At 42.4% G+C, this 25119-nt stretch overlaps 1 protein-coding gene across 6 annotated transcripts in view; it reads right to left on the reverse strand.

Moving 5' to 3' along the window:
• The window catches only part of cep112 (centrosomal protein 112), a 95708-nt gene that overhangs the window by 37688 nt on the left and 32901 nt on the right, over positions 1-25119 (reverse strand). For all 6 annotated transcript variants that reach the window (XM_027285040.1, XM_019277285.2, XM_027285043.1 and 3 more), the window contains 3 exons: positions 15262-15397; positions 12533-12640; positions 7761-7943 (listed from right to left, as the gene is read on the reverse strand). In XM_027285040.1, coding sequence (XP_027140841.1) covers positions 7761-7943; positions 12533-12640; positions 15262-15397 — 427 coding nt within the window. The remainder of the gene's footprint in view (positions 1-7760; positions 7944-12532; positions 12641-15261; positions 15398-25119) is intronic.

The following is a 25119-nucleotide window of genomic DNA, read 5'->3' on the forward strand; positions in this document are numbered from 1 at the left end:
GGTCAGTCTATAACCGGAAATGATATCAGTCCCACAAGGATTTCGTGGGCCTTTTTTGAAATAGTTGCGGCCGTAGTTTGGAGACCCCTGATTTACTGTAACAATGAAGATAACTTTTCAAACTACCTGTCTGTCCTCAAACATTTCTGGCAATGCCAAATGTCTTGTCTCGCTGAATCACAGGCTGACAAGTTCTCTGACAGAAAGAGATTTGCCATCCTGTCGGCAGGAAATATGGCAACAAGCATCTCCAGATTACCTTCTTACACAATAAACTCTGATACATCAATGCCCCATGTTAAGAAATGTTGATACACTGAGACACAGTATCTGAGTGTGAACGGGCTCCTCTACATTTCAGTAGGAAATTTTCTTAAACATGCTTAAAATTTTCTGTTTTCCTCTGGGTGTGTTTTGTGTGGGGGCTGCTGCGATGGCCTGACCCCCTCTCTTGACCTCTCTCTTTTTTCGAGCCGCTCAGCCTCGACTTCGCCCAGAAGAGCCCTTTAATAGCGTTGCCAGTGAGAGTCAACGTGGCATAGTAAGAATTGCTAATAAGCACAACCCCCGTGGCCTCTGAAACACACTGAAATAAGACTGGTGTGATGCATCAAGCTACATCTCGAGACTTTGTGAAATGTCAAACGCTTACTGTTCTGTCAAAACTGCATCACTTAGCTGGCATGATACAGAGATTGTTTCTTTCCTAGTGTACATTTCGCATAACTTCAGACTATGTGCATTTATGATCTGACATGTTACAGCTGATTATCATAAGTTCACTGCGCTTTATTTGTAGCACATAAAAACACACACACATAATGTATTTATCAGTATAATGTGATCATTCCCTACAATTTACAACAAGCAAAGAGCACTGTAGTGAATTGTAGGTGGCTCTAAGGTGCATTGCAGTTGCGGTGTTTCACACTTCCCTACCTATATTGCACGTATTCCCCGGCTATTGCACATCCTCATTACTCTCCTTGGTTTACTTGGTTTATTTCTTACTTTGGTTTGCACTGTGTGCTCTGCCTCCCTCCTTTCTCCTCAAAAGCTTGGGCATCCCAGGACAACGCCATGTTAAGGCAATCAGACAGAAAGTGTCTGAAGTCTTTTTTAGCAGACACTGGGGAGAATCAAAGAGACTTCAAAGGAGTGTCACAAAAACAGGCAGATGCTGTGGCTCTGTGTGTTATGCCCCGCGCACCCCCACCACCACCACCACCACGCTGGCACACACAAGCATATCCACTTGTGCACATACACACACACACACATACAAACAGCGACGCATGGTCTAGCTGTCACAATCATACAATGGCATGCAGCGCTTTCAGAGGGAATATAAAGTTTAAAAAAAAATAATAAAAACACACACAAAGAAAAAAAAACCCAAAACAAAACAAACACACGCAATCCTCTATCTCTATGTCCCACTCTCCTGTCTCTCAACATTACCCGTCTCTCTGCTCGACTTGTGCCTTTAAGGGTGAGCGGCTATTAGATCTGAGCCCTGAAGAGTCTTTAATGTATAATTCTCTCTTTAACAAACGTGGATGATCCGTCTTCCAAAAAATATTTTAATAAGTTAGAGTATAATCTTCCAGAACAGAGACATTGGCAATGACACTTCAGAAACTTAAGAGGCCAAAAGAGCATGTTTCCTTCGGCAGTAAGTGAGGACAGACGCTTCAACAGGGCACGTTAGCATGCTGATGTGGAGCTTTGCGACGAGGCAGCTCTTGATGACAATAGGAGAGTGTCAGATGAAATGCGTTGGGTCAAAGTGTGTCAGCTAATAGAGACAACAGACTGGCAGAACAACAGAAGGCTGTCTAATGGACTATACGTGTCAAATCAAGAGAAAATGACAGACAGCCAACTGTAGATGGGACGCCAAAGTAAGAACGAGATCATTTTTAACGTGACAGCATGGCCGATGAGTTTCTGGATAATATTTTAATCCATGTGCTACTGTCATTGCAAACTGTATTATGAGCAAGAGGCAACCTCCGGTGCTGGGAAGTGCTTTAGACAGGCTGCAGATGTGAGTATATCTCCATAAGTGACCGTATTAAAACGTCACACAGCAGTGTCTTCACAGCAGAAATAAACATGTTAAATAACATTTCCCCGACCATGACAACACACCCATTCAGATATTATTAAGGCTCAAAGTTGCACATAATTAACCACTCGATTGACAGGTAAATGCTGTTACAGATGGCTTATTACAGCATCCAGGCGTCATTCAGCACGCCTTAGGTCCGCCGATGATCCATGTCTTTGCCGATACTTAGATCAGGGAGGTGGAACAAACAAAACATTCAACATGGCGGCAAACTACGGGTGACGTCACTCAGGGGCTCTGTCCATTCTTTAAACTACTGTTAATTATGACGATTGTTTAGGCAGCATCCTTTATGGACTGAACATCCAGAATGCGCTGGTAATAAAATAGAATGCCACCACTGCTTTTCAGTGCTCTGTTATATAAGCCTCCTCGTGCAACAGAGGCCAGGTAGGTTTTGGTGTCCACGTGTTTTATAAAGACGCGTCTCAGCGTTTTTAGCTTTGATTTATGTAATCGAACAAAACAAATATATAGAGGGGAACATGGGTACTTAGTTTAATATATCTAAGTTGAGTTTCAATAGATTAACTATTCTTTACTGTCAAATATTAAAGCTGTAATAACACAAGCTGACATGTTTTCCCATCAAAAAAGCACTACATGAAGGTTACATAACTCTAAACAGGCAGAAGACGTTTCTCACAGTCGATTTTATGACTTGGCAAACACAGGTGTAACTAATAACATTTATAATAGTTGTATTCCACGTAGGTATGCCAGTGCCAGTGCCCTGGTTTTGTGCATGCTGGTTTACTGGCATGGCTCACAGGCACAGCTAAATGGAACGGAGCCACAATTAATCTTATTGGTTCCACCTGCGCTGCTGGGAGAAACTCAGTTGACCTGGACCGTAAACACTGATCACGCGTCCGCGCGTTAAAACATTGGAGCTCAGTTTGCGTACGGATTAAGCAAACAATATTCAGAGTGTTAATTAGTGAGCTTTAGAGGCGTTAGTAGACAGATCTTTGAGCTTTAGATAGAGCCAGGCTAGCCGTTTTCCCTCGCCACCAGTCATTATGTTAAACTAATCAACCCCCGTCTCCAGCTCCGTAGTTAATACATACACTGTATGCACATGAGAGCGGTATAATCTAACTAATAGAGCATTGAGCTCAAATGTCAAACGATTCCTTTTACACGTTTTTTTCTTCATTATTTGTTCACAAAACACATTAACCTTAACAGTTGTATTTATCTAGCCCTCAAGCTGAGCTTAACCACAGCTGTCTAATTTACGTTAACTTATTCTTTATGTAAAAAAAATAAAATAAAAATGCACATGTAATTGACACTTTTGATTCATGATATATTTTCACATTAATCATTATCTGTATGCATAATCTACACATTACAAACTTTTACAAATCTGTGACGCAGAGCTGCTTGACAAAATGAGATAAAATATCAGAAATTGAATTATGAAAATAAAACTCTGTGTGCTATGCAACAATGATGTATATGATGTATATATTTCATGTGAACAATGCACTGTGTTCACAATAACCAATAAATAATGTATTTAGAATCAGATGTACATACATATGCATCATTTGACTGAACTATGCAAAAGAAACAAGAGTGTCATAATGAATGTTTTACTGTTGTCAGCCGGATACATATTTATCTGTAACACTCAACACAGAGCATCGGTGCTCACTGATAACTTTGCCCATGATCAATCATCCTGAATGAATAAAAATCAGCCGGGTTCTGACATAAATACTCAGATGTATACGGGAAGTTGTGATGAAATCATTTAAAGAATCACAAACACTGTGACGTGCCAGCTCAGTGGGATACTGGAAAACACAAACAAAACAACATCCACTTGAAGATACCAGATCTCAGGGACCAATCATTTGATAAATGAATGAATACACCAGCACTGAGACAATCAGCGTGCCCACTAGTCTAGCTGTCTGCCTTGTTCTCGTCATCAGACGTCCTCTTAGCTTTGACTTAGTCTGTCATCACCCTCTTCATTTGACTCATCTTAATCACGTACTTGGGATTGAAATGCTTTGAAAAATTGACAGCATCATTATTTAGTCCATCACAGCCCAGAAGAAAAGACCTCATAAGACTCTCACTCTCTCCCATGCTGTTTGAAGTCCAGATGGCGGGTACGTTCCTTTAAAAAAAAAAAAAAAGAACATAATTATTTGGGAAAATAATACCCATAAAATGAGTTTTGAGGAGGAGCTGGTGGGAAAAATGTGAATGATGGGTTTTTTGCACAGAACAAACAATTCTGTTGTTTGCAAAACAAGGCTTCAAATTAATTTATAATGCTGGGCCTGCTTTTTGAAGTCAAGCTCTTACTAATGTTTAACAATTTAAAAGCCTCATAGACACAAAACAGAGTATATTAAGAGCAATAGCAACATTAAAATATATTAAATTGTTTTTATTATATAATAAAATTAAACTATTAATTTTCCAAAAATGCTTTTTAGACGATAAAGATTCATTTGTAGAGAATATAACTCGTATAAAAGTTACTAGACAAAATGAAAATTGAGGGATTCTGTGTGTGAAATGTAGTTTTTCAAGTCCAAGTGCAGACGCGTACACACCATTTATTTATCATCACAATATCTTTACATGGGAGACAAAAAATAAAGGCCACTCTATCAGGATTTGGGCATTTCCTTCGTCCTATGGGGGGCATTGATCAGCTAACAGTACAGTACAACGCAGCAGAAGTGGCCGTGGGCAAACATGTTATTACCAGCGAGACATTTGATCACCCTAGACCAGACAGCCAACTAAAAGCTTCCTTTCACACTTTGGTATTTTCAGAAACGGTTTAAGAAATAACTTATTCTTTGAAGAGCAACATTCGGGTCCACAAGGCTGGAAACTGTGAGTTAATCCCCTGAGTCAGCGGGACGCCAACTACTCACCAGGCCTCGAGTCCAACGGCTTAATTCTTTTATAGGAGATATGCGAAGGAAATATAGCTTAAAGTATGAATGTTGACAAATATTTCATGGTGTAGTCATCTAGATGGGTCATATAGGCTTTATAACGTGTAGCGGCTACACGAAGGGTGAAGTTTCTTGGATGACAAACTCTGGTGGGATGAGGACAACGTGTCCCTGTGTGAGTTTTTTTTTCTTCTTTTAGCTCTTCCCTCCAATCACTGCTACGACTCATTGGCTCTCCTTCTCAAACACAAGGCAGGAGTCAGGAATGCTATTTATTAGTGTCCCACCACATCAAGGGAATGAGTGGGTATTACTCATCCTGTGAGTGTGTGACTGACATTTGCTGTTTCCTTAGCCAACTTCCAAAAGCAGCAACTGTCCTTTCACTGATTCCAGGAAGGCTGAGCGAAAGTGTGAGACTGAGAGAGGAGGAAATAATGAGGCCCGGGTTCAATCGCCACAGCCGTGCCATTTGAGTTGTGTGTTACTGACATGTCACTTGATGAAAATATTATTCTCCAACTGACCCATGTGGTGGGAGTGTGTTGTTTGATGTGCTGGAAGGACCTTAGAAGAGAAATGAAAGCGGAAAAGAAGCTGTAGCATGCACTTTACAGGAAGTGCTCTATGTTTTTCACAACTTTCCCAGCTCTGTGTCCTGCATTTAGAAAGGCTGACGGTGAGGGCCAGATTGCTATCAGTTCTGAGTGGGTAAACAACTTTGGTAATGCAAGAGTGCTTAATAATAACTGGCTTTGCTCAATGTAAAAAAAAAAAAAAGCTCATGTTTAATACATATTTGCTACTGGTGTGCCAGCTTCTTGTCATTTAAACAGCACATCCGTGGGACAGTGCACACACAGGAAGTCAAACCAGCTCACGTCCCCTCCAGTTTCACAAACCTCACGATTCTGTCCTCCATCTTTCCAAGGCCCGGGTGAAAAAAATCTTGATTTCTGCCGCTTTAACTTCTGACATTAGTGAGGGCGTCTGATCTCCGCTCCAAATGCAGCACGAGCAAACAGGAACTGAGAATACGAGATGAGTACTGGGGCAAGTTTGTTTTCTGTCACCTCCTGGGAAGCTAACATTTGTCAAACTACACGTCATTTTGACATGCGGAGGACGGCGTGTTATCAGCAGCAAGTGTCCTGTTGTGACGGCATCTCCAGAAAACCAAACAACACACTATCTGGTGCCATCGGTGCTGTGTAAGACATTTCCCCAAAATATTAGACAAGGGAACATTAGAGGGGACACATGACTTTTCCCTCATTATGTACAGTTTCTAGCTTTTTAAAGAAAAAAAAAAATTAGACTGCTGTGACACAAGCCAGCCAATGAAATTGTATATTGGTGTGGCTGTACTAGATTAATTCTAGCAGTCTATAAAATAATTGCCTCAATGTGTCACAGAGGTTACAAATGACTGAATATTTTGACATCTGAGCAACATGGGGCAATTTTAAACCTCGGTGGGTGCATCCCAGAAGAGTATTTGCCAAATTGTGGAGTCTCTTAAGTCGTCAAATATTTCTGAATTCCACAAGAAGAATATTAAAATTTGAAAAAGGAAAAAGAAATTGTTGTTATTAGTGATAAAGGAAAATTATTGCCCTGACAGATGGCAAAATCAAACCTCAAACAGTTTAGGGTAACTGCGATTAGTTCGCCATTCACTCGGCGTCCGGCACCATCTGTGCCCACGTTTGGTGTGAGCACATTTTGTCTACAAATGCCACATATGTCTAGCTGGATCCCTAGCCCCAGCTAACAATAAGCAAAATTCTCTGCATGCTGACAATGTCCATTTCATCAGGAAGCCTGAAGAGTCAAACACATCCCCAGTTGGGGGCTGGTTTGTCAAATGGCTTCCCACAGAGCTCCAAGCTAGCCCAGGCTGGAGAGAGGCGAAGACAGAGCGAGGTGTATGAGATGAAGACCTGCTGCTGGCTAAATTATAACAGAATAGCCTCTCTGTGTCAAGGATGTCAATTAATATAGACCAAAATGTCATACACTCATTGTGGGTATCAATGCTGAAATAAGGGAATAACCACTGTTTTTCCGGAGGGAGATGGCTACCTGCGGTGAGAGGAGAATACCATGCGGAGATGGACTTCGGTGGGAGTAAGGGAGCTTGACGCTGGTCCACAACCGTACAGCAGAAAATAAAAGAGAAATTCAGCCCAGGGTTTCCGAATAAAAGCTTGGCGCTCAACAGAACGGATTCCTCTTCCTTCATCTGGCAACCTGTGGTTTCTGAATTTCAAGTCTTTACACTTCTATCACGAAACCCTGCAGCGATAAAAAAATTATTTAAAAAATGGCAGAATAACGTAAGAAGTTGGCCAGTGTGAATTTTTTTTGTTTTGTTTGTTCCATTTTTTTTAACTTGTTCTCACACGCACAGTTGTTTTTACCCAAATAAAGTTTGTTTTTATTCAAATAACAATACCGAAATTCTTCCGTACGCTCGCACCAAATATTCAGCAATCTAGAAAATTATTCACACCCTATAGTAATATCTGTCTTGTTTCAAGTTAAAAAAAAAAAGTGTCTTAACCCCGCTGTGCTTTTGAAACCCCAGGAAAATGTCAATGGGCAAAATACAAAATGGTTGTCCACAGGAGAGCGGCGGGTCAGCATGTGTGTGTGTGTGCAAACATGGATCAGTGGAGACCCCCTACCTGGGCATCGCGCTTCCTCCACTCCTGGGTGTGCTGTTGGTGCTGTTGCAGGGCGGCCCTGGCCTGCCTCTCCAGGCTGCTCACCTCCCGCTGGTGCTCCTGGACCAGGCTGTCCTTTTCCGCGCTGTGCTGCTGCTGTAGCCGCGTCCTCTCCTGCTCGTGCTGCATGCGCTGCTCAGCCATCTGATTGGACAAGCAGGCAAAGAGAGACTTCATCAGCCAACACACACTCAGAGCAACCCTGTCGTCATGACAACTTGTCCATCCACCGATCCATTCAACCTTTCTCCGTCCTATTCCTTCTACCCCTTCACTCCACCTAGAACATCCATGTGCCCAACCACGATTGGCGAAATTGGTGCGAAGAAGGGGAAAGAAAAAAAAAAAGCGAGAAAAGTTTCTCCGTTTCGTCACGTTGTCGGAGGACGACATGATGTGTTTACATCTGGCTTGCTCCCCCACCCTCCCTCCTCTCCTGCCAATTATACAGACCGGCCCTCAATGTCCCACTCCTCTCTCTCCTCAAATCTGTCCCCCTTGCCCTTTTCTGCGATCGGCATATAAAAGAGCAGTTAGTTTGGGCTATGCATGCAAGCTGGTAGGGGTTAGCCATCTGGCTGCAGTAACTACCCAATGCCCCATGCTATGCGCCTGACAGCATGTGAAAATCGGCTTAGGCGTTGACTATGATGATCATTATAAACCCAAATCAGAAACCAAAACTGTAGATGGAGGCGAGGACAGCAGAAACTTTGAGAAGACGATGAATGGTTTGACCAATTTCAAACCTATTCAACTCTTTCTCTATTAATCAATATCAGTTTCCACGTTTTCACAAATAATGGGGTAATGGCAGCTATCATTTGGGTTTACATTGCTAAATGATGGATATCTGAAGTCAGTATAGCAAGGACCTGTATGCGCCAAACAGCAAGAAGGCTTGGTTAAGGTAACATACAGTAGACTTCAGTCCCATTGGAGTTACAACCAGCTACACACAATACAGTAGAGGAAAATAAAACATGTTTAATGGGACAGAAAGCCCCTATTTTTTTTTCAGGCTTTATCATCCTGTCATCTGAAGCAAGCCTATATCCCAGCATGGCTGTGAGCGGAGTCACCTGCTGAGAGGTGAGCCTTGCCAATGGAGCTCCCAGTCTCAAGCCCCCCAAGCCTTTCTCAGGCTCTGTTCCGTTCCCACTCCCCCATGGCGGGGGGGACCAGTGACCCCCACACCATCCCGCCGTGCAGCCCCAGCCGGAGCCTTGAAAGGACAGCAGGGGCTTGGGGCCCATTTGCTTCCCTGCTTTGAAGCTAATCCCCTGCACATTGTGCTTGACGGCACCCTACCTGGCCTGCCAGAGAAGCGGAGATCCACAGCCTCTATGCCCGGTGCCTGTTCTATCCAGGACCCTATCTTTGGACGTTGCGTGCTATTCAGAGCAGGTGATGAATGAGGGGCTATCTACAGGAAGCCGGATTCCGTCCCCAGCACTGAGAGGGAGGCCACAATGGACACTTCATTTTGGCAGCCAAGAATTTACCCTTCAGCTTTTGCGGGAACTTTTACGAAATGCCCTCTAAAAGGGGAAATGGGAGGAATAAAACATGGATGAAAATGTAGTTTATCTCTGTGGCTCAGTTAATGACAGGCAGGCACATGCATGTACAGTACACCCTCAAGACACCTGATACCTCGCGCATGCCATTTTTCCAGGACGTAATAGAAGACCACAGAGCTCCATTAGACAAACACTGTCATCTTCCACTTGCTGCCACTGGTGATGCTGATGTTGTTTACGGTACACTCCACACACAGACAAATTTGCACCACCTTCATTTTCCATTCAAAGACATAATAGATACAAATCAGATCCACAGCCAGCATCCGTTGTCCCACAGGTGTAGTCAGATTCATACAGCAGCACAAGTTACAGCTGACAGATTTGATAAGCAGGCAAGAGAACTCGAGAACTCCCCCAGCAGGACAGCAGGACATGCGGTAAGAGAAACTGTGGGAGGACATCGTGGCTTACTGTTTGCTCCTGTTTAGAGTCTCGGGCCATGAGGGGTTTGGAGGAAAGAGGGGGTCTGAGGTGAAACAAAAGTGAAGAAATGGGCAAGATAGATCCATTGTGAGGAAAAAAAAAAAGACGGAGAAGAGATGACAAGAAGACTCAGCAAGGAGCCTGGTTGTGACATCACCTAGCGCCAGCGTGCAGCGGAGGATGCTGGGTGCTGCGGTTCTTAAAGGGACCGGCATGGCGTTTATGAGGGAAGACTGAGTCGGTTATAGCACAGCATGGTGCCACAGATACAGAGTGGGTCGGGTGTTACTGCACAGCACGATTCCTGTCAGCCTATGCTGACATGGTTGTGTGTTGTGTGCGTGTACTGAGATAGGACAGTGAGGTAATGGGCTTCTTACAACCCCAGGGGGGAAATTTGAAATGTTTGGGAAGGAGGAGAGTTCAGAGGAGGGTAGAACAGAAGCCCAGTCTGGGCTCAGCAGGGGGGAGTGTGGGAGGAGAGGGAGGAATACAAACCCCTTATTCCTCACTGTAGGGTTTGAAATGAGGTTGGCCAATGAGCGCCACTGAGTATGGACATGAGTGCACATTTGTCTGTGTACAGTATGTCCACACATTTGCATGCCTATAAACTACACTCCTTTATTAGTTATTGGCACGAACTAACATCTGAAAAGTGAGGCTGTTGAGATTTCCTTTAACTCTTGAGGCCATTTGACCTCTAATACATCACTCCAACGTCAAGAGGCAGAGCTTTGCCGGGACACCATGACGTCCAGCTGCCAGTAGGGTCAGCTAGGAAACAACTCCTTCATACATAGTTCCCTTTTTAAAGTCTCACTGAAGTTGCCCTTGGGGGCAATGTTCTTTTGTGAGCATCTGAATGGACAAACTTGACCCCTGCAATCTTGTGACACCAATCTCTCTGGAGTGGCGGCATGATGCACACACGCACGCACGGCCATGGGAGAATGGCTGCACACAAAGTACTTGTGGTCATGCTTGTGTGTGTGTGTGTGTGTGTGCAAAAACCCACAGTACACAGAATGAAAGACGACAGTAACTCATGAATAATCACATGTGCGTACAGACACATTTCCTTTCTTTCTTTCTCTACCCTTCTACCTGTGTAGCTAATGTCACCAGCGCTCATATCAACATCATCACAAAGACAGAGCCTTCATCATTATGTGTTTTTATCTTCAAGACAAAAGCCTTCCTGTTGTGCTGCTAACCCTATGTAGTTTGCTTCAACTGTCAGCTGCACCCCCACTCTCTGTAGCGGCAGATGATAAACGTCACTTGAATCATTTTCTGCAGCGCTTTGATTACTTACCTGTTTTTCACATGAGATGGAATTTATGATTCCTCAGAACATAGTTGGCACTCAAAACACTGATAAATTCACACAGTTACGGGATCATTATATATATCTGATATACATACAATCTTTTTAACAGCTTAAGAAGCACTGTCTGCTTTTCTTTGACAACAGCAATAATTAAAAGGTGTATTCCCCACTTCCCCCCATTCAACTCGTTTCTGGTGGATATTTTAAGATTTCAACATAATGAATACATCACACATCCTGTTTAAATCTTTTGACAGTGTGATTTTCCTTCCCCCACAAACACTGTTATAATTACAAGCACAAGTGTTCAGCCATGGAGCAAATCAATAATGGATAACCGTTTCTCCACTCCCTTGAAATAACACTTGCCTTATATCCTCTGCTTACAACCATCTACAGCAAATTACACGCAGCGTAAACTCCATCTGGCCTGGAAATGAGCGTTAGCATGCTTATTAACCGTCAGGTTAAGTGCTAGCTTGGTGGCTGAAAATCAATCATGATGTGGCTACAGATAGAAAAATAAAGTTACTACATCAGTTTGTGCTATACCCTCTTTTTAAACATACTTTAAAAAGGTCCAGTAGGTAGGATTCGGTGGTATGGTAGCGGTGAAGTTGCAGAATGCAACCAACTGAATACCTCTTGCCTCACCTGCCTGTTCCCTATATGTAGAAGAGACTAGAGTGGCTACAAAACTTGTGAAAAGAAAAATAATAATAAAAATAAACGGCACTAAATCTTACACACTGGACCTTTAAAGTACAAATTGAAGGCTGAATTTATTACATGGTGAGTTAGGGACGTGAAAAAATCTCTCATCACATGGTGCAATTAGCTGCTATGCAGGGCCGCGTGATTAAAATATTCAATCACATTCTTTAAGTATAAAAATCCCGCTAGCAGGATGTTCAGGTTAAAGTGCCCTGCCTCCAATAATATCCATTTCTGTGATTTAATTGAATCTGATGCCTTCCTATCAGCAAGCCTGATTTCAATGAGTCGTGAAAATGGTTTCTCGACTTCTAATCAAAGACGAGTGACAGAGACGGGATGATAAGGGGACAGTGCGCCTGCTATGCAGAATGCATTAGTTTTCAATTGGCAACGTTTAAGATATTTATTGAGCGGCAAACCCAGCTTCATCTAAAGCGTGTCCCTTATCATGAGAAATTAATCATGTGTAACAGATGGGGAGGAATAACAAGACTATTCCAAATGGATGACAGCCCTCTTGGCTGGCTACAGCCGACCGAGTGTTCACTGATAATAGATAATGTGATGATGATGGAGGAGATTTCTTTCCCCTAGCTACATCTTGAGCACAGAAGCAAGAAAACTATACATTAATGCAGATACAGGTAGACATAAAGTTATAGATTCATACAGACCTGCTGCTCATATTTCTGTCTAAGTGAATCAAGTTGCTGGGAGAACTCTTTGGCCTGGTTCTCCCTGAGAGACTTGGAGCGGATCAGGTCCCCCTCTACCTTTTCCATCTAAAGCCACAGCAAGAAAAAACAAACAAACAAACAAAGTTTTAAAAATTATTTTGACTGGAAATAATTCAGTCAAATGCACACTATATATTATTAAATGTTTGCGTAAAACATTGATGCTGGGTTGACAATCTGGAACGCATTTATGTTGCTGAAAACCACACATAGCATCCTCCACTGAGTTTCATATTTCAGAAGATTGGACATACATTTCTGCTCAATGTTTTTTCATCAGTTCCAGTTGATCACAACATAAGTACAAAATTATAATACACGCCGAGCTGGTGCAACATAGCACCATGCATCTGCAGCAGACTCATGCTGCTGCAACATTTTCCTTCTAATCTGAAATTAATGAACTGCCATCGGGAAGAAATATTCATCCCGTTACGTGTGATCTTAATGTGTGATACTGTAATAACAGCACATCAATATATTAACCTCTTCATCAAAGCATAATAATATCATTAACATTAAATATGCAATGCCCGTATTTCACATCAATATTCACAGGTGCAAGAAAATCAGCAACTCGAAGACTCGAGAAATAAGAAAGTCACAAGCTGCTGCCTCTTTGAGGACTTTGTATTTTTCTGGAAAAAAAAGAGATCTGACAATATTTACGCTATTTATCTTAACTTCCTTGGAGCCGACCACTTTTCATATTTTCTGTTCAGGTGGCGATAATCAAAAACATTAGAAATGTAATTTACTGAAAGCGCCTCTGTATCCGGGCTATGCTGTGTGTAACGCTCAGGAAATGCTAAATGTGTTTTGATTAATCCATTTAAAATGCTGAAGCCTCCTTTGAACTGTGCACGCAACAGAGATTTGATTCCGTATGGTGCTTCTCTCTCTCTCTCTCTTTTTTTTTCCTAACCAAAATAGGGCAGAGTCTTTCCTTTAAGTGCAGTCTAAAAGTAGGATGCTGATTTTAAAAACGAGAGAAAGACAGAAAGAGGGAGAGAGTGATACAGATAATCCATTTAGATATAACACCATCTGCAGACAGACAGAGAGAGAGAGAGAGAGAGAGAGAGAGAGAGAGAGAGAGGGAGAGAGAGAGAGAGAGAGAGAGAGAGAGAGAGAGAGAGAGAGAAAAGAGAAAGAAAAACTTCTTTTGAAGTACTTTTCTGCAACATTAAAGCCTTAGCAGGAGAACGTGATGGAGCGATGCACAGGCAGGGTGGGGGGAAGAGGAGGGAAAAGAGGGAGAGGGAGGATGGCAGTGGATGCAGAAGAGGCTGCTCCCTCTCTCCTGTGGCTTTGATGTGGGCTGAGGTTAAAGTCAGATCGGAGATTGGGATGCCAGGGGCTCAGTGGGAAAAGAAGGAACGAGCATGAAATGGAAGGATGAGGACGGGAGAAAGGAGTACAGCGATAGAGAGATTTTTCCAAGCATTGAGTAAAGAAGATATCACTGCCCATCCAAACAACACGTGTAGCCTTGTATTCAAGAAGGAACAACCTTGAAAGCAAAGCAGTTTTGCCAGTACAGAAATCTATTGCCAACAATCCAGAAGTGTTCGTGTTTCTCCTGCAAAGTACATCTCAGTTCTTTGAGTGCCTTCTCTGCAATCTTTAGGACTCGCAATTTATCTCTCGTCAATATGACATTACAAATTTTTAAATTCAATACAGGGGAATAAAGGTTCCTCACAAACATCCACGCATAAATTTGACTCCCACACACTCGCTACATGTGCCCCCCTACCACACTGATAAGCTGAAAAAACTTCACTAATCAGCGACTAAATCTCAGCTAAGTTAATCTCCCCTTTAAAACATTCAGGACCACACTCAGCGCTGCCTCATCAATAAGACACACACACACATACACACAGTATAGCCAAAAAAATGCTTGACAAAAAACGCCTATAGCCAAACTGACTTGTAACACAGCATCAGAAGTTTTACAGCTGAGTGCATATCGATCGGAGCGCTCTCCCAATAAGCATCAGCCCACGCGGCGCGGAGCGCTGATCGTGAGGCCCGACCCGACGTACTAATTAGTCCAACTGCTTAGTGTGCGTGACCCCACTCTCCATCCCACGTCACGCCCACCGAGAGGAAGTGAGGTCAGCGCGCGGTGCCAGAGAAATGAGTGCACCTGCTTAATGAGCGTTATAAATCACTTTATTCATCCTGAATGGCTAAATGAGTGAGGATGGCCTCGAGATGATCATGTTCGGTTCTCACTTATAGATTTTTCAGTATAGGAGCAGTTGAGGGGGGAAGTGAAGGGGAAGGAGAAAGGAAGAAAGTGAGAGAGAGAGAGGGGGACACATGGAAGAATTCAAATGCAGCCAGCATGGCGCCCTGCTGCATCTGTGGTCAGGCTGTGTCTCGATGCAACTACAAAATATGTGTGTGTGTGTGTCTGCATTGTCCTGGTTACTGCCTGTCAAACAGCCCACTGCCTTTGTGGTAAAGCAAACATGAAAGGGGGTAAAAGTACATAAACAAAGACGACTAATGCAGTACATGCATGACTATCAGGATGTACAGTATGTGTACATATAATAGAAAGCAGGTGTTAATGGATGGTAAACGCGGTGCATTCATTGCGTTTGTGCTTTTTATGCTTGTATGCATTTATATGTGTGTGTGTGTGTGTGTACCTGGAGTTTCATGTCAGCGTAGGCCTTCTCAGAGCTGAGCTCCACCTGTTTCTTGAACTGCTCCAGCGCCATATCTGCCTGCTGGATCTGCTGTCTTTGGCTCTCCCTGGCTCTGTCCAGCTGGCTCTCCATCTCCCTTCAAAGCAAACACACAGAAATGAATACACGAAAGCCATAGAATGGCAATTGCAGACCAGATATCCAGAAAAGCTTTGTTAAGTGAGTAAATGACCTCTATTTTTAGAGAATGTTTCAAAACAGTAGTTACAATGTGATTTAAAGGACAGGAAAAAGGAGAGAAAATAGAAACACATGTCAACAAGAAGCAGAAGCGCCTGTTTTCTGCTACGTGCCGCATGATACCTGAACACTGCAATAAAAAAAAATACATTTTAAATAGCATCTTTGCAGATTTCATTATGCTTTTTTGTCATTTTGATTTAATTCGAATGAGCAGAGTGATAGGAAAGTCATTTTAACATAAAATTCTACCGTATCAGTCAGCTCAAATACCTTGGCGTGTGTGTGTGTGTGTGTGTCTTCCATGCAGGTACGCTGCTGCTATTGCTGGCAAATGTCAGGTCATGCAGTTGCAGGCTGAGTGGATTGACAGGCACACTAAGAGGGACAGCCTCATACTGAGTGCTGTCAGCGCCTAGCCGAGAGGCCCAGCCACAACATCATATACAGCAAAACCAAGCAGCTGTCAAGCCTAACCCACGGAGTGTGTGTGGGGACAGGAGTGTGTGTGTGTGTGTGTCAGGGTGGAGAAAGACAGTAGAAAGAACGACAGAGCTAAAAGTGAAAGAAGTGTTATTTTTGTGAACCACCTGAGAATTTGCATGTTGAACTCAACGTTCAGAGAGTGGTCACGTATCCGGCACTAATAAGTACAAATAAATGTCAAATCAGATCATGGATTATAAAAATACTATGATACCCCTTTTATATTCATAACTGATGAGCAAAGTCTGCAGTCAGCCACGTACAATGATACACATGATTTGTTTTTGACTTGGACACAGACTTAAACAATCATGTCAACACGCGCTCACATCTGACAGATGTTATTAACTCCAAGTGTTCGTCATATGAGAGTCATATTGGATTTGGAATGTTAGAAGTTGGCGGGTTCCTAAATCTAATGCATGATCTTTATTGAGGAGAACGTGTTACCGAAATATGATCAAAAATCTGGATTATATTACTGATAAAAAATGTTTACAGTACATCACTGAGATTGTCTCCTTTATAAAACGATGCAGAAATATTATATGCCTTAAAAGGTCCAGTGTAGAAGATTGGGGGCCAGACATGGAATATAATATTCATAACTATGTTTTTATGCATTTTTACTCACCTGAAAATAAAAATATTTTTGTTTCTTAAAAATTAGACTTTTATATCTACAGTGGGAGCAGGTCCTCTTCCATAGAGTTCGCCATGTTGAAACACTGTGTTTCTACAGTAGCCCAGAGTAGACAAACTAAATACTGACTCTACACAGGGCCTTTCACAGTGTTGTTTCTCCTTTACACTACACTAAGCAAGGTGATGTGAGGGGATTTATATCTTTGTTATCTTGTAATTAGCTATTTATATCTACGGATGCCGTGAGTACCATGTTGAACCCAAGTGGCAACAACCATGGCTGTTAAGTGAAGCCGAAATGGAAGTGCCAAAAACTGCAGTTCCTCGAATGGCCACTCAATGCTGGCTACAGAACAAGTCGTTGGCCATAGGTCCCCATATTAAGATGCCCAGCTTCACAGCAGAAATAAACATGTTTATAGCCTGGTACAAATTACCTGTTTAAATTACATGAAAGCTTAAAGTCATGCCTAATTAACAGTGTGGCCACTTTGATTGGCTGTAACGGGCGGTTTGTTTAAGCACCCAGGCGTCATTCAGCCTGCCTCAGGTCCACCAATGAATTGTGTCTTTGACGATTTTTAGATTAGGCAGGAGGTGGAGGAGGCAGGACTGGCAAGATGGCAGGCGGCCAGAGCCACCACACTCTGAGCTTCACAACACCGTGAGTGACGTCGTGCTTACAAAGTTAATTCTTTATACTGTGAATAGTCGAACCCCAGTTTCTGCAGCAGCCCAAAATACACCAACTAAGCACTGTCTCTAGATAGGGTGTGTTTGTCATGCGTTTCATGGGCACCATAGTTTCTCCTAACTTAGAATGATTTGATAAATATTTGCATGTTTTCTCCAAGAGCACAGACTTGCATCCAGCCACAATTCAAGTCAAATAAATTGAATGTCTTATGATAAATACTTAAAGATTATTAAAAATGCCTCACTGGGAGCTACACTGAGGATAACTTTATGAAGCTGGAGTAGTTAGATAAAATATGCATGTTTCTGAGTACAAATAAAAAAAAAACAGGCTGTTTTAAACAGCTCTGAATCACAAAAATGAACGAAAATTCCTTAAAGTAAGATGAACTTTTTGCACTCCTGTCCCTGCTATTAATGAGCGTTAAGTGGTAATAATGTGAGGTGAACCTCGCTGAAAATGGTGAGTGAACTGGCATTTCTTGCACACAAAGTGAAGCAAAGACACAACCATGAATCTTTAGTTCACTACAGCGGCTCCTGAAACCTTCCAAGACTTTTCTTCATTAATGCACAAAGATGACAATGTTGGGGAGAGAATGTGACTTGCTGTGCATGTTTTTTTCACAGTGTGTACAGTTCAGTGTCTCTGTGTTGCTTCAATTCCTTTTCTCCTTGTAAATTACCTAACATTGTATAAATAATTATTCCCCGTGGACAGACAAGCAGGAGGAAGAATGAATTTTTGGCCAGTGGGTGAGACTTTACACCAATTAGAAGTACAAATATTACAAAATTACAACAGGCACACAACGGATGGTGGGGGAGGAGTAAGTCGCTCCACACAAGACTGTCAAGTGTTTGTGTTGTGATTCAGAAAGAATACAGAACACACACATTCACAAAGTTAGCAATCATTTCCCATAACCAAGGCAGCAACTCAAAGGGTTTATAAAGATAGAACAATAAAGAAAAAAAATGAAGCAGAGAAAGACAGAGGAGATAAAAACAGCAAAATGTAAAGAAGGCATTAAAAAGGCAAAGAACAGAAGCAGAGGATTGAAAAAGGAATGTGCAAGCTTTCTCTCCTCTTTATAGTTTTTTGTCTCTTTGTAATTTTGGTCTCTCTCATGTCGGACATCAAACGACAAAGAAATTGTTTTTTTTTTCTCTCCCAATTTTGTGTACTCTGTAATTATTAATCAGTCTAGCTGCATGACTGCCTTCCGGGCTCAGACAGACACAAAGGATATGTGGAGAGACGGAAGATGGAAAAAAGAAAGACAGAGGAAAAGAGAGAGGAAGATGGAAAAGAGGAGGATGTCACAGAAATAGCAAGTTTTTTAAACTTCCAAGGCAGAGCAGAAATGAATTGGGTGTGTGTCTCGATTGTATGTGTGTGCACGTGTGTGTATATACGCCTTTGTTCATGAGCCACAGTCCCAAACTCTGCGTGTGACTGACAACTCTACTCAAGGAATGCACTATGACTAAGTCGGAGCTGGCTGCTGAGCCTATACCTCTGAGGATACACCTAAAAAAAACTCAATGCAGCTAACTTCAAGTGTGTGACAGACTGAAACATATTATGCTCTAAAGCTGTGGAGAGCAGGTGAACACATGGCAGCTTCAGTGATTCCTTGGAGAATAACTGTGTGTGTGTGTGTGTGTGCTTCTCTGTGTGTGTGGTCACTAGAGCGGTAGACAGCGTGTCACCATCAATAACAGAGCAATGAGGGTGAGATGAGAGGACAGAGAAAAAAAGAATCAGGGAGGCCTGGCAGGGAGAAACACAGAGGGTAAGGAAGGAGAGGGGTGCCAGCACCAGGGCGGCCCGTTGGCTTTAAATGGATCTCTGGTCAGAAAAGTGGAAGGAGAGGAGGCTCAAATTAAAGATGTGCCTTCTCTAAAGAGGAAGTCCTCTCATCCCTCAATCCTAAACGGCTGTTTAAAGGGGAGGAAGAGAGGGAGGCAAGCAGAGAGGAGTGTTTGTGCTAGAAAGGGTGAAAGAGCTTCCGCCATCCAGCCGCCTGGCAGACAGGAGGGGTGCAGGGATGCCGGCGTTTTCCGAACTGCCCTGACCACACAATGCCACGTGCCGCCTTGTGTGCGCGCCACATGGATGGATATACAGACACAAGGAACCGACTGTGTATAAACGTTTTACATACACGTACAGTTAATACAAGAGTACACAAGTTAATGCACACTGAACCTACTGTAATTGCTTATGCAAATATTCTTTTCATCTGAGAAGAGTATTTAAGAATTGTATGGGCTGCGATGTGGGTGGAGCAGCGCATGGAAAAGACTGACAAACAGACTTGAACGCACACTTGCATGTGGATGCCTCTGGTCTCTAGTATAAAAAGACAGAGAGTGAGAGTGTGTGTATGTGTGTGTGTGAGTGCGTGTGTGTGTGTGTGTGTGTGTGTGTGTGTGTGTGCACACGCAAGTGCAAGTGAGTGCCCGCGCATCTGCGTCTGTGAGCTCATCCAAACGGAATGATAACGAATCCACAGACACATCAAAGGGGCCTGGGAAAAAAAAAAAAAGAGGGAGCACAAAAAAGAGAGAGAGAAAATGCAAAACTGAAATATTCAGCGCCCTCTGAAGAAAAAATAAAACAGGCTTGGTTTTCATCCGCATCCCCAGAGAAAGAGAAAGGGAGAAAAAAAAGAGAAAAGAAGACAGAAACAGACACAGAATATGAGACAGACCACAAATAAGTGAACACAAAAGAGAGGCAGCACAAGGGCAAGACAACATTAAAGACGGAGAGAGAGAAAGAGTTAAAAAGGGAGAGTGGAAAACAGAGAATGGTTGAGCTTGATGGCTTTAAAACTGCCTTTTACCAATGTGGCATGTTTACAAACAACATTTGACATCCAGATATGAAACAAAATGGCCACATACGTAGAAAGGATGAAGCTCTCGTTATCATTATCCGTCTCCCATAGTGCACACCAGTAATCCGGGTGATAGGGGAAGAGTTACTAGTGTTGCAACCAGCCTCACTTAAACTAAGTGTGTTACGCTTGAAAACTAAGATTTAAACCTCCCTGTAGTTTGTGCTGCTTTTTCCACGACTGACAACAGCCCCATGGATTTAAAGCTGACCATCAGCTAACTATTTTGATAATCAAATGGTCCAGATGTCTCGTGAATGTTCAAATTTTGAGATAAGTTAGACTTTAATGATCCCACACTGTGGAAATTCACTTGTCACCAGCAGCTTGGATACACAAGGTGGATAAAAAAGAAATACTCATAAATAAGAAAATATATAAGAAAAGGAGATTGTTAAAGAGTCTGACAGCTGTTGGAATGAAGGACCTGTGGTTGCGCTCCTTCTTACATGGTGGGAGTAGCTGTCTGTTGCTGAAGGAGCTGCTTAAGACCCCCACAGTTGTTACACAGTTGTTACACAGTTATTACAAGCCACTCACAAGATTACCAGTTTTCTGGCTGGTGAGTGAAGCAAATATATCAGCCACTTGCATATTTCACCAGCATTTGGCTCGTGACTGGTGTTAATATTGTGCCCTGTCAAAATGCCAAATAAACAAAACAAAATCACTGGCTATCGCCTCTGTAGTTGTTCCAAATGTCAGTACTTCCTGGTTTTCTTCATCTTCATTGACAGTAAACTGTAAACCTTTGAGGAACTAAAAGATTAAGCGATAATGAATAATCATTAGGCCTACATATATTAAATTCAAAGAAAGGGCAAGCATAATGTTAGCAGCAGATCCCTGGACTCTGCAGAAGGGAAAGGGCTTAGTGCCTTGCTATGATAGATGACATTTCAATTCATCTGTACAAATTCCTCTGAAGCTTGTGCACTCCCATCACTGGGGATAAAACCAGTAACGTCCCTCATGATAACTAGTGTGTCAAAGCCAACTGAACACCCAAAGGAGAGAGAAAGAGGATGAAGAGGAATCTGGTGCAGCCAAGACTGATACCACTATGTAGGAGTACAAACATGTGGGTGGGACAGAACAAAAAGACATACTAGATGTCTGTCTCATGCTTCAAAATGGCTATGAAGTTCAGATTTATTAAATATTTCTATACAACTCCTTTCTGCTTTGGTACAGTTCAGATATGTTGAAGTAAGGCAGCTCAAACTGTGCCTGAAGCACACAAAAGCACAACGCACCAGATGGTATGACGTTATTATAAAAAATGTTTAGAAGAAAAGAGAAGAGGAGAGGAGAGGAGTGATTTTACTCATGACATGATTTCGAACTGGGATTTTCTTGCCTTCGTTGTGTATTTAGATCCTATTTGGTGTCATGAATTATGCAGACTACAGCATAATATGCTAAATCAACTCGGCATGGGTCCCTAATGTAAACATACTGTATTTACATATCCAAAATATTATACAATGGAAAAGACGGAAACAACCAAAGCCCCAAAGACGATGAGATTGAGTTGTTTCAATGCATGAATTAGCTTGTGCCTGCTTTGGTAATAATTCATACCGTCAGTGCACATTTGTAAGTGAGTTAGCTTAATATAAAAATGTCAAATAAGGTTATGTGTGATAATCATGTAGGCAAGGCGAGACATTTCACATCATTACAGCATGAAAATGTCATGATATCAATCAGGGGATACTGCAATGATCAGATATGACAAACTGTCGCTAAATGCCTGCTTGACTATTATTTTTTCCAGAGTAGAAACTTATTATCTGCCTCATTATCTATCCATTTGATTCAGTATTCAAAAAGACAGAAAGAATCATTGCTTATACTTGCTCCATTAGGCATTCCTGATACCAGATGGCAAGCTTAGCACCCATATTAGCCATGACACTAAAACAAAAAGCTTTTCTTGTTGGTGTTTCAGTTCCTTGTTACATTTCTGCCTGCAAATCAGTGTTCAGTAGATTATAATAGAGTATCCAACGATGTGATTGTCCTCTAACTCAGAGATCCTTGGCTATAGGACCCGGTTAAAGACCTCTTTATAATTTTCCTTTAGTCAGGTCTGCGGTATCGAACAGGCGCTTAACCCATCTCTATCCTCCACTTTCAATGCAGTTACCATGGGAGAAAATATCGAGCCCTGGTGCAGCCTTTCAATATTCAGGATCCATACCTCCACCTGCTCCAGCACCTCAACACTAACTAGGCTTCTGCTTGGCTGCCTGTGGTCCCTCTCCGGACTACAACCACCACCACCACCCCTGCCTCCCTCCATCCCTCCTGTCATGAGAGAGGAATGCTGAGAAAGATAAGACTACTTCAAAAGACACACAGAGATGTATGCAGGGTATGCATGTGCACACACACACAGAATAACATGAAAGAACATATGGATGCATCCGACACCTTTAAGAGTAGAGGGGCTCTATCTCACGCAAGCATGTGGGCACACATACACAAACTTAGAGAGACAAATAATGACACACATACCGAGATACACGTGTACACACTGAAAGAGCTTGGTGGTGTGTTGTGATTTGAAACTATAGTCAAAACTTTATATTGAACTGAGGAAAAAAGTAAATCCTACACGTCCTATCCGTGACAGCGTGAGTGTGTGCAAAGGTTTGGACAGGCGCACACTTTCCCTCCAGCTGCCTAAAGTAGGAGCTGTCTCTGCCACTCCAAACTGTAAACGATCAAACTGAGCAGAAGTTACCGCTGAGACACAGTCAGAGCCGCGACAACCCCTTGCACCACAACCTCAGCAGGCAGGCATGTGGTTTTGATAAAGCCAGTTGGGTGCCAAGCGGCAGGAAGGAGTATTAGAATGGTATGGGAGGAAGAGCATGGAGGGAAAAAAAAAACATCATTTATAATATAATATAATATATTTCTTCATGGGGAGAGAAACATCGCAATCTAGAAATAGACCAGCTGTTTTCCTTTTTTCCCCCTTCTTCAAACATTCAGGTGATTTTCTGATGCTTAAATTGTGATTTGGAGGTCACTGTTGCAAAAGCAGGCAAGCTGTTTCCCAGATGAGCTCCCTCTCTCTCCTTTTTCCCCCCCTCTGTGGTGCATCTCTCCATCTCTATGCTAATGCCCTGTAATGATCTGAGGCACGTTGGGATGAAAGAAAAGGAGAGAAACTTGTTCTCTGCACAGCTTTGTAGTGCTTTCTGTTGTTGTTGCTATAGTAACACAGACCTGAAACTCAAATTGACACTGCAATGCTTATTTGCATGGCAGGACAGGGGGATTTTTCTTTTTGTACTGGAAAGAAAGCGTGGGTGTAAAAGCGTGGAAAGACATCAGCTATATATGCAACATGCAAACACTGATAATCAGGACTGTCAACACATCCATCACCGGTTGTTGTCCTACTTACATGGCGAAGAAATAAAAATATTAGAACATAGAAATTGTTGTCAATAGATCTATGATGTGTGGGTCATCAAACAGACACATCATAACACACAGTGTCTGGCACATGGAAGGTATGTTGAGAAGTTGTTTAATTTCATCATCCGTCCTCCCATCTTCACACACTCACACCCCTGAGTGCAATCTCGCTTTGACTTTGAAGTTATCCTGGATCGCCTTTAAAGGCTGTCAGTGTTGCCACGACAGAAGGCAGGTAACAGTCATCAGGCTGCTAAGCGTATGAGTGAGTGTGAGTGTGTGTGTGTGTGTGTGTGTGTGTGTATGTGTGGAGCTTGAGTACTTAATTAGCTAAGAGCCCGATGGGCCACTTGCCTTTTCTCAGTGTTTAACACTAAACGAGGGAATGACTGGCTCGTTACTGATACTAACAACAAGGATAATTTATGCGCAAGTGGATCTGTCTGCTGCGTTTAAGCCTGTCCTCTCTTGCTGGGCTGACAATGACAAGCACAAACAATGAGCAGGCACAGCCATCAATGTCCCTCTGCGATCTTTACGCTGAATACTAAACACCAGGAAACTACAAAATCTCCTTTCATGTCGTTTCAAAGGCAGAAACACAATGGAACTGTGATAATAAACACGTCTTACAGGTTAAGACAGTTTCTGATTCACGATAAAGATTCATCCTTGTTTTAGAGGCCGTTTTAAAAAAGTGTTTGGCTAAAACACAAAGTGTCTGAGGGCCATTGATGGGGACCGAGAAAAAAAGCAAATACTGCCACGCTCAACCCATTCTTCCTAATCCACTGCCTCTGGGCCGCTATTATATTGTGACAAACAGTTGAAAACCTCTCAAGGGGGGGTGATGGCACTGAGACTGGCCTTGGCTGTGTACAGCTGGAACTGAAGCTGAGGTTGTTGAATGGGCGTTGTGTTTAATTGTGCAGAACGTATTCTAGTTTCGCCAGGGAAACTGTAATCTGCTTGTGACTAAGTAATGTGGTCCAGTATGGGATTAATTACCCATTGGAATGTACTGACTGGCTGACTGGTTTGGTTGGCTGATTGGCTGGAGTCTGGTGAAGTCTAGGATGTCAGCAGAGTGTTTAGTTCAGGGGAAGGGTGTGACAGAGCTGGAAGTGGCTCCCTACCTTTAGGGCAGTAAATGTTAATAATTATCTAAAGTGCAAAGGATGGGTTCAAAAGTTCGAGCTGCTAAATCTGCTGGCATACAATAGGCCCTTTTCAGGCCAGATTTTTTGTAGTACAGGTATAATTAATAACACAAAGACAGAAAGAAGGAAAAGGAGCTATAAATGGATTAATTTTCTAAGGCCTGTGTGATACACTGTAAACACAGCATTGACATATTATCACCTTATAAAGGTCCTATGGTAAAAGTGCTAGCAAACATTAGACTATTTAAACATCAAGAAGACACAAAAATCAATATTATAAT

Source organism: Larimichthys crocea, chromosome XII (genome assembly GCF_000972845.2).
Source record: "Larimichthys crocea isolate SSNF chromosome XII, L_crocea_2.0, whole genome shotgun sequence".
Lineage (NCBI taxonomy): Eukaryota > Metazoa > Chordata > Actinopteri > Sciaenidae > Larimichthys > Larimichthys crocea.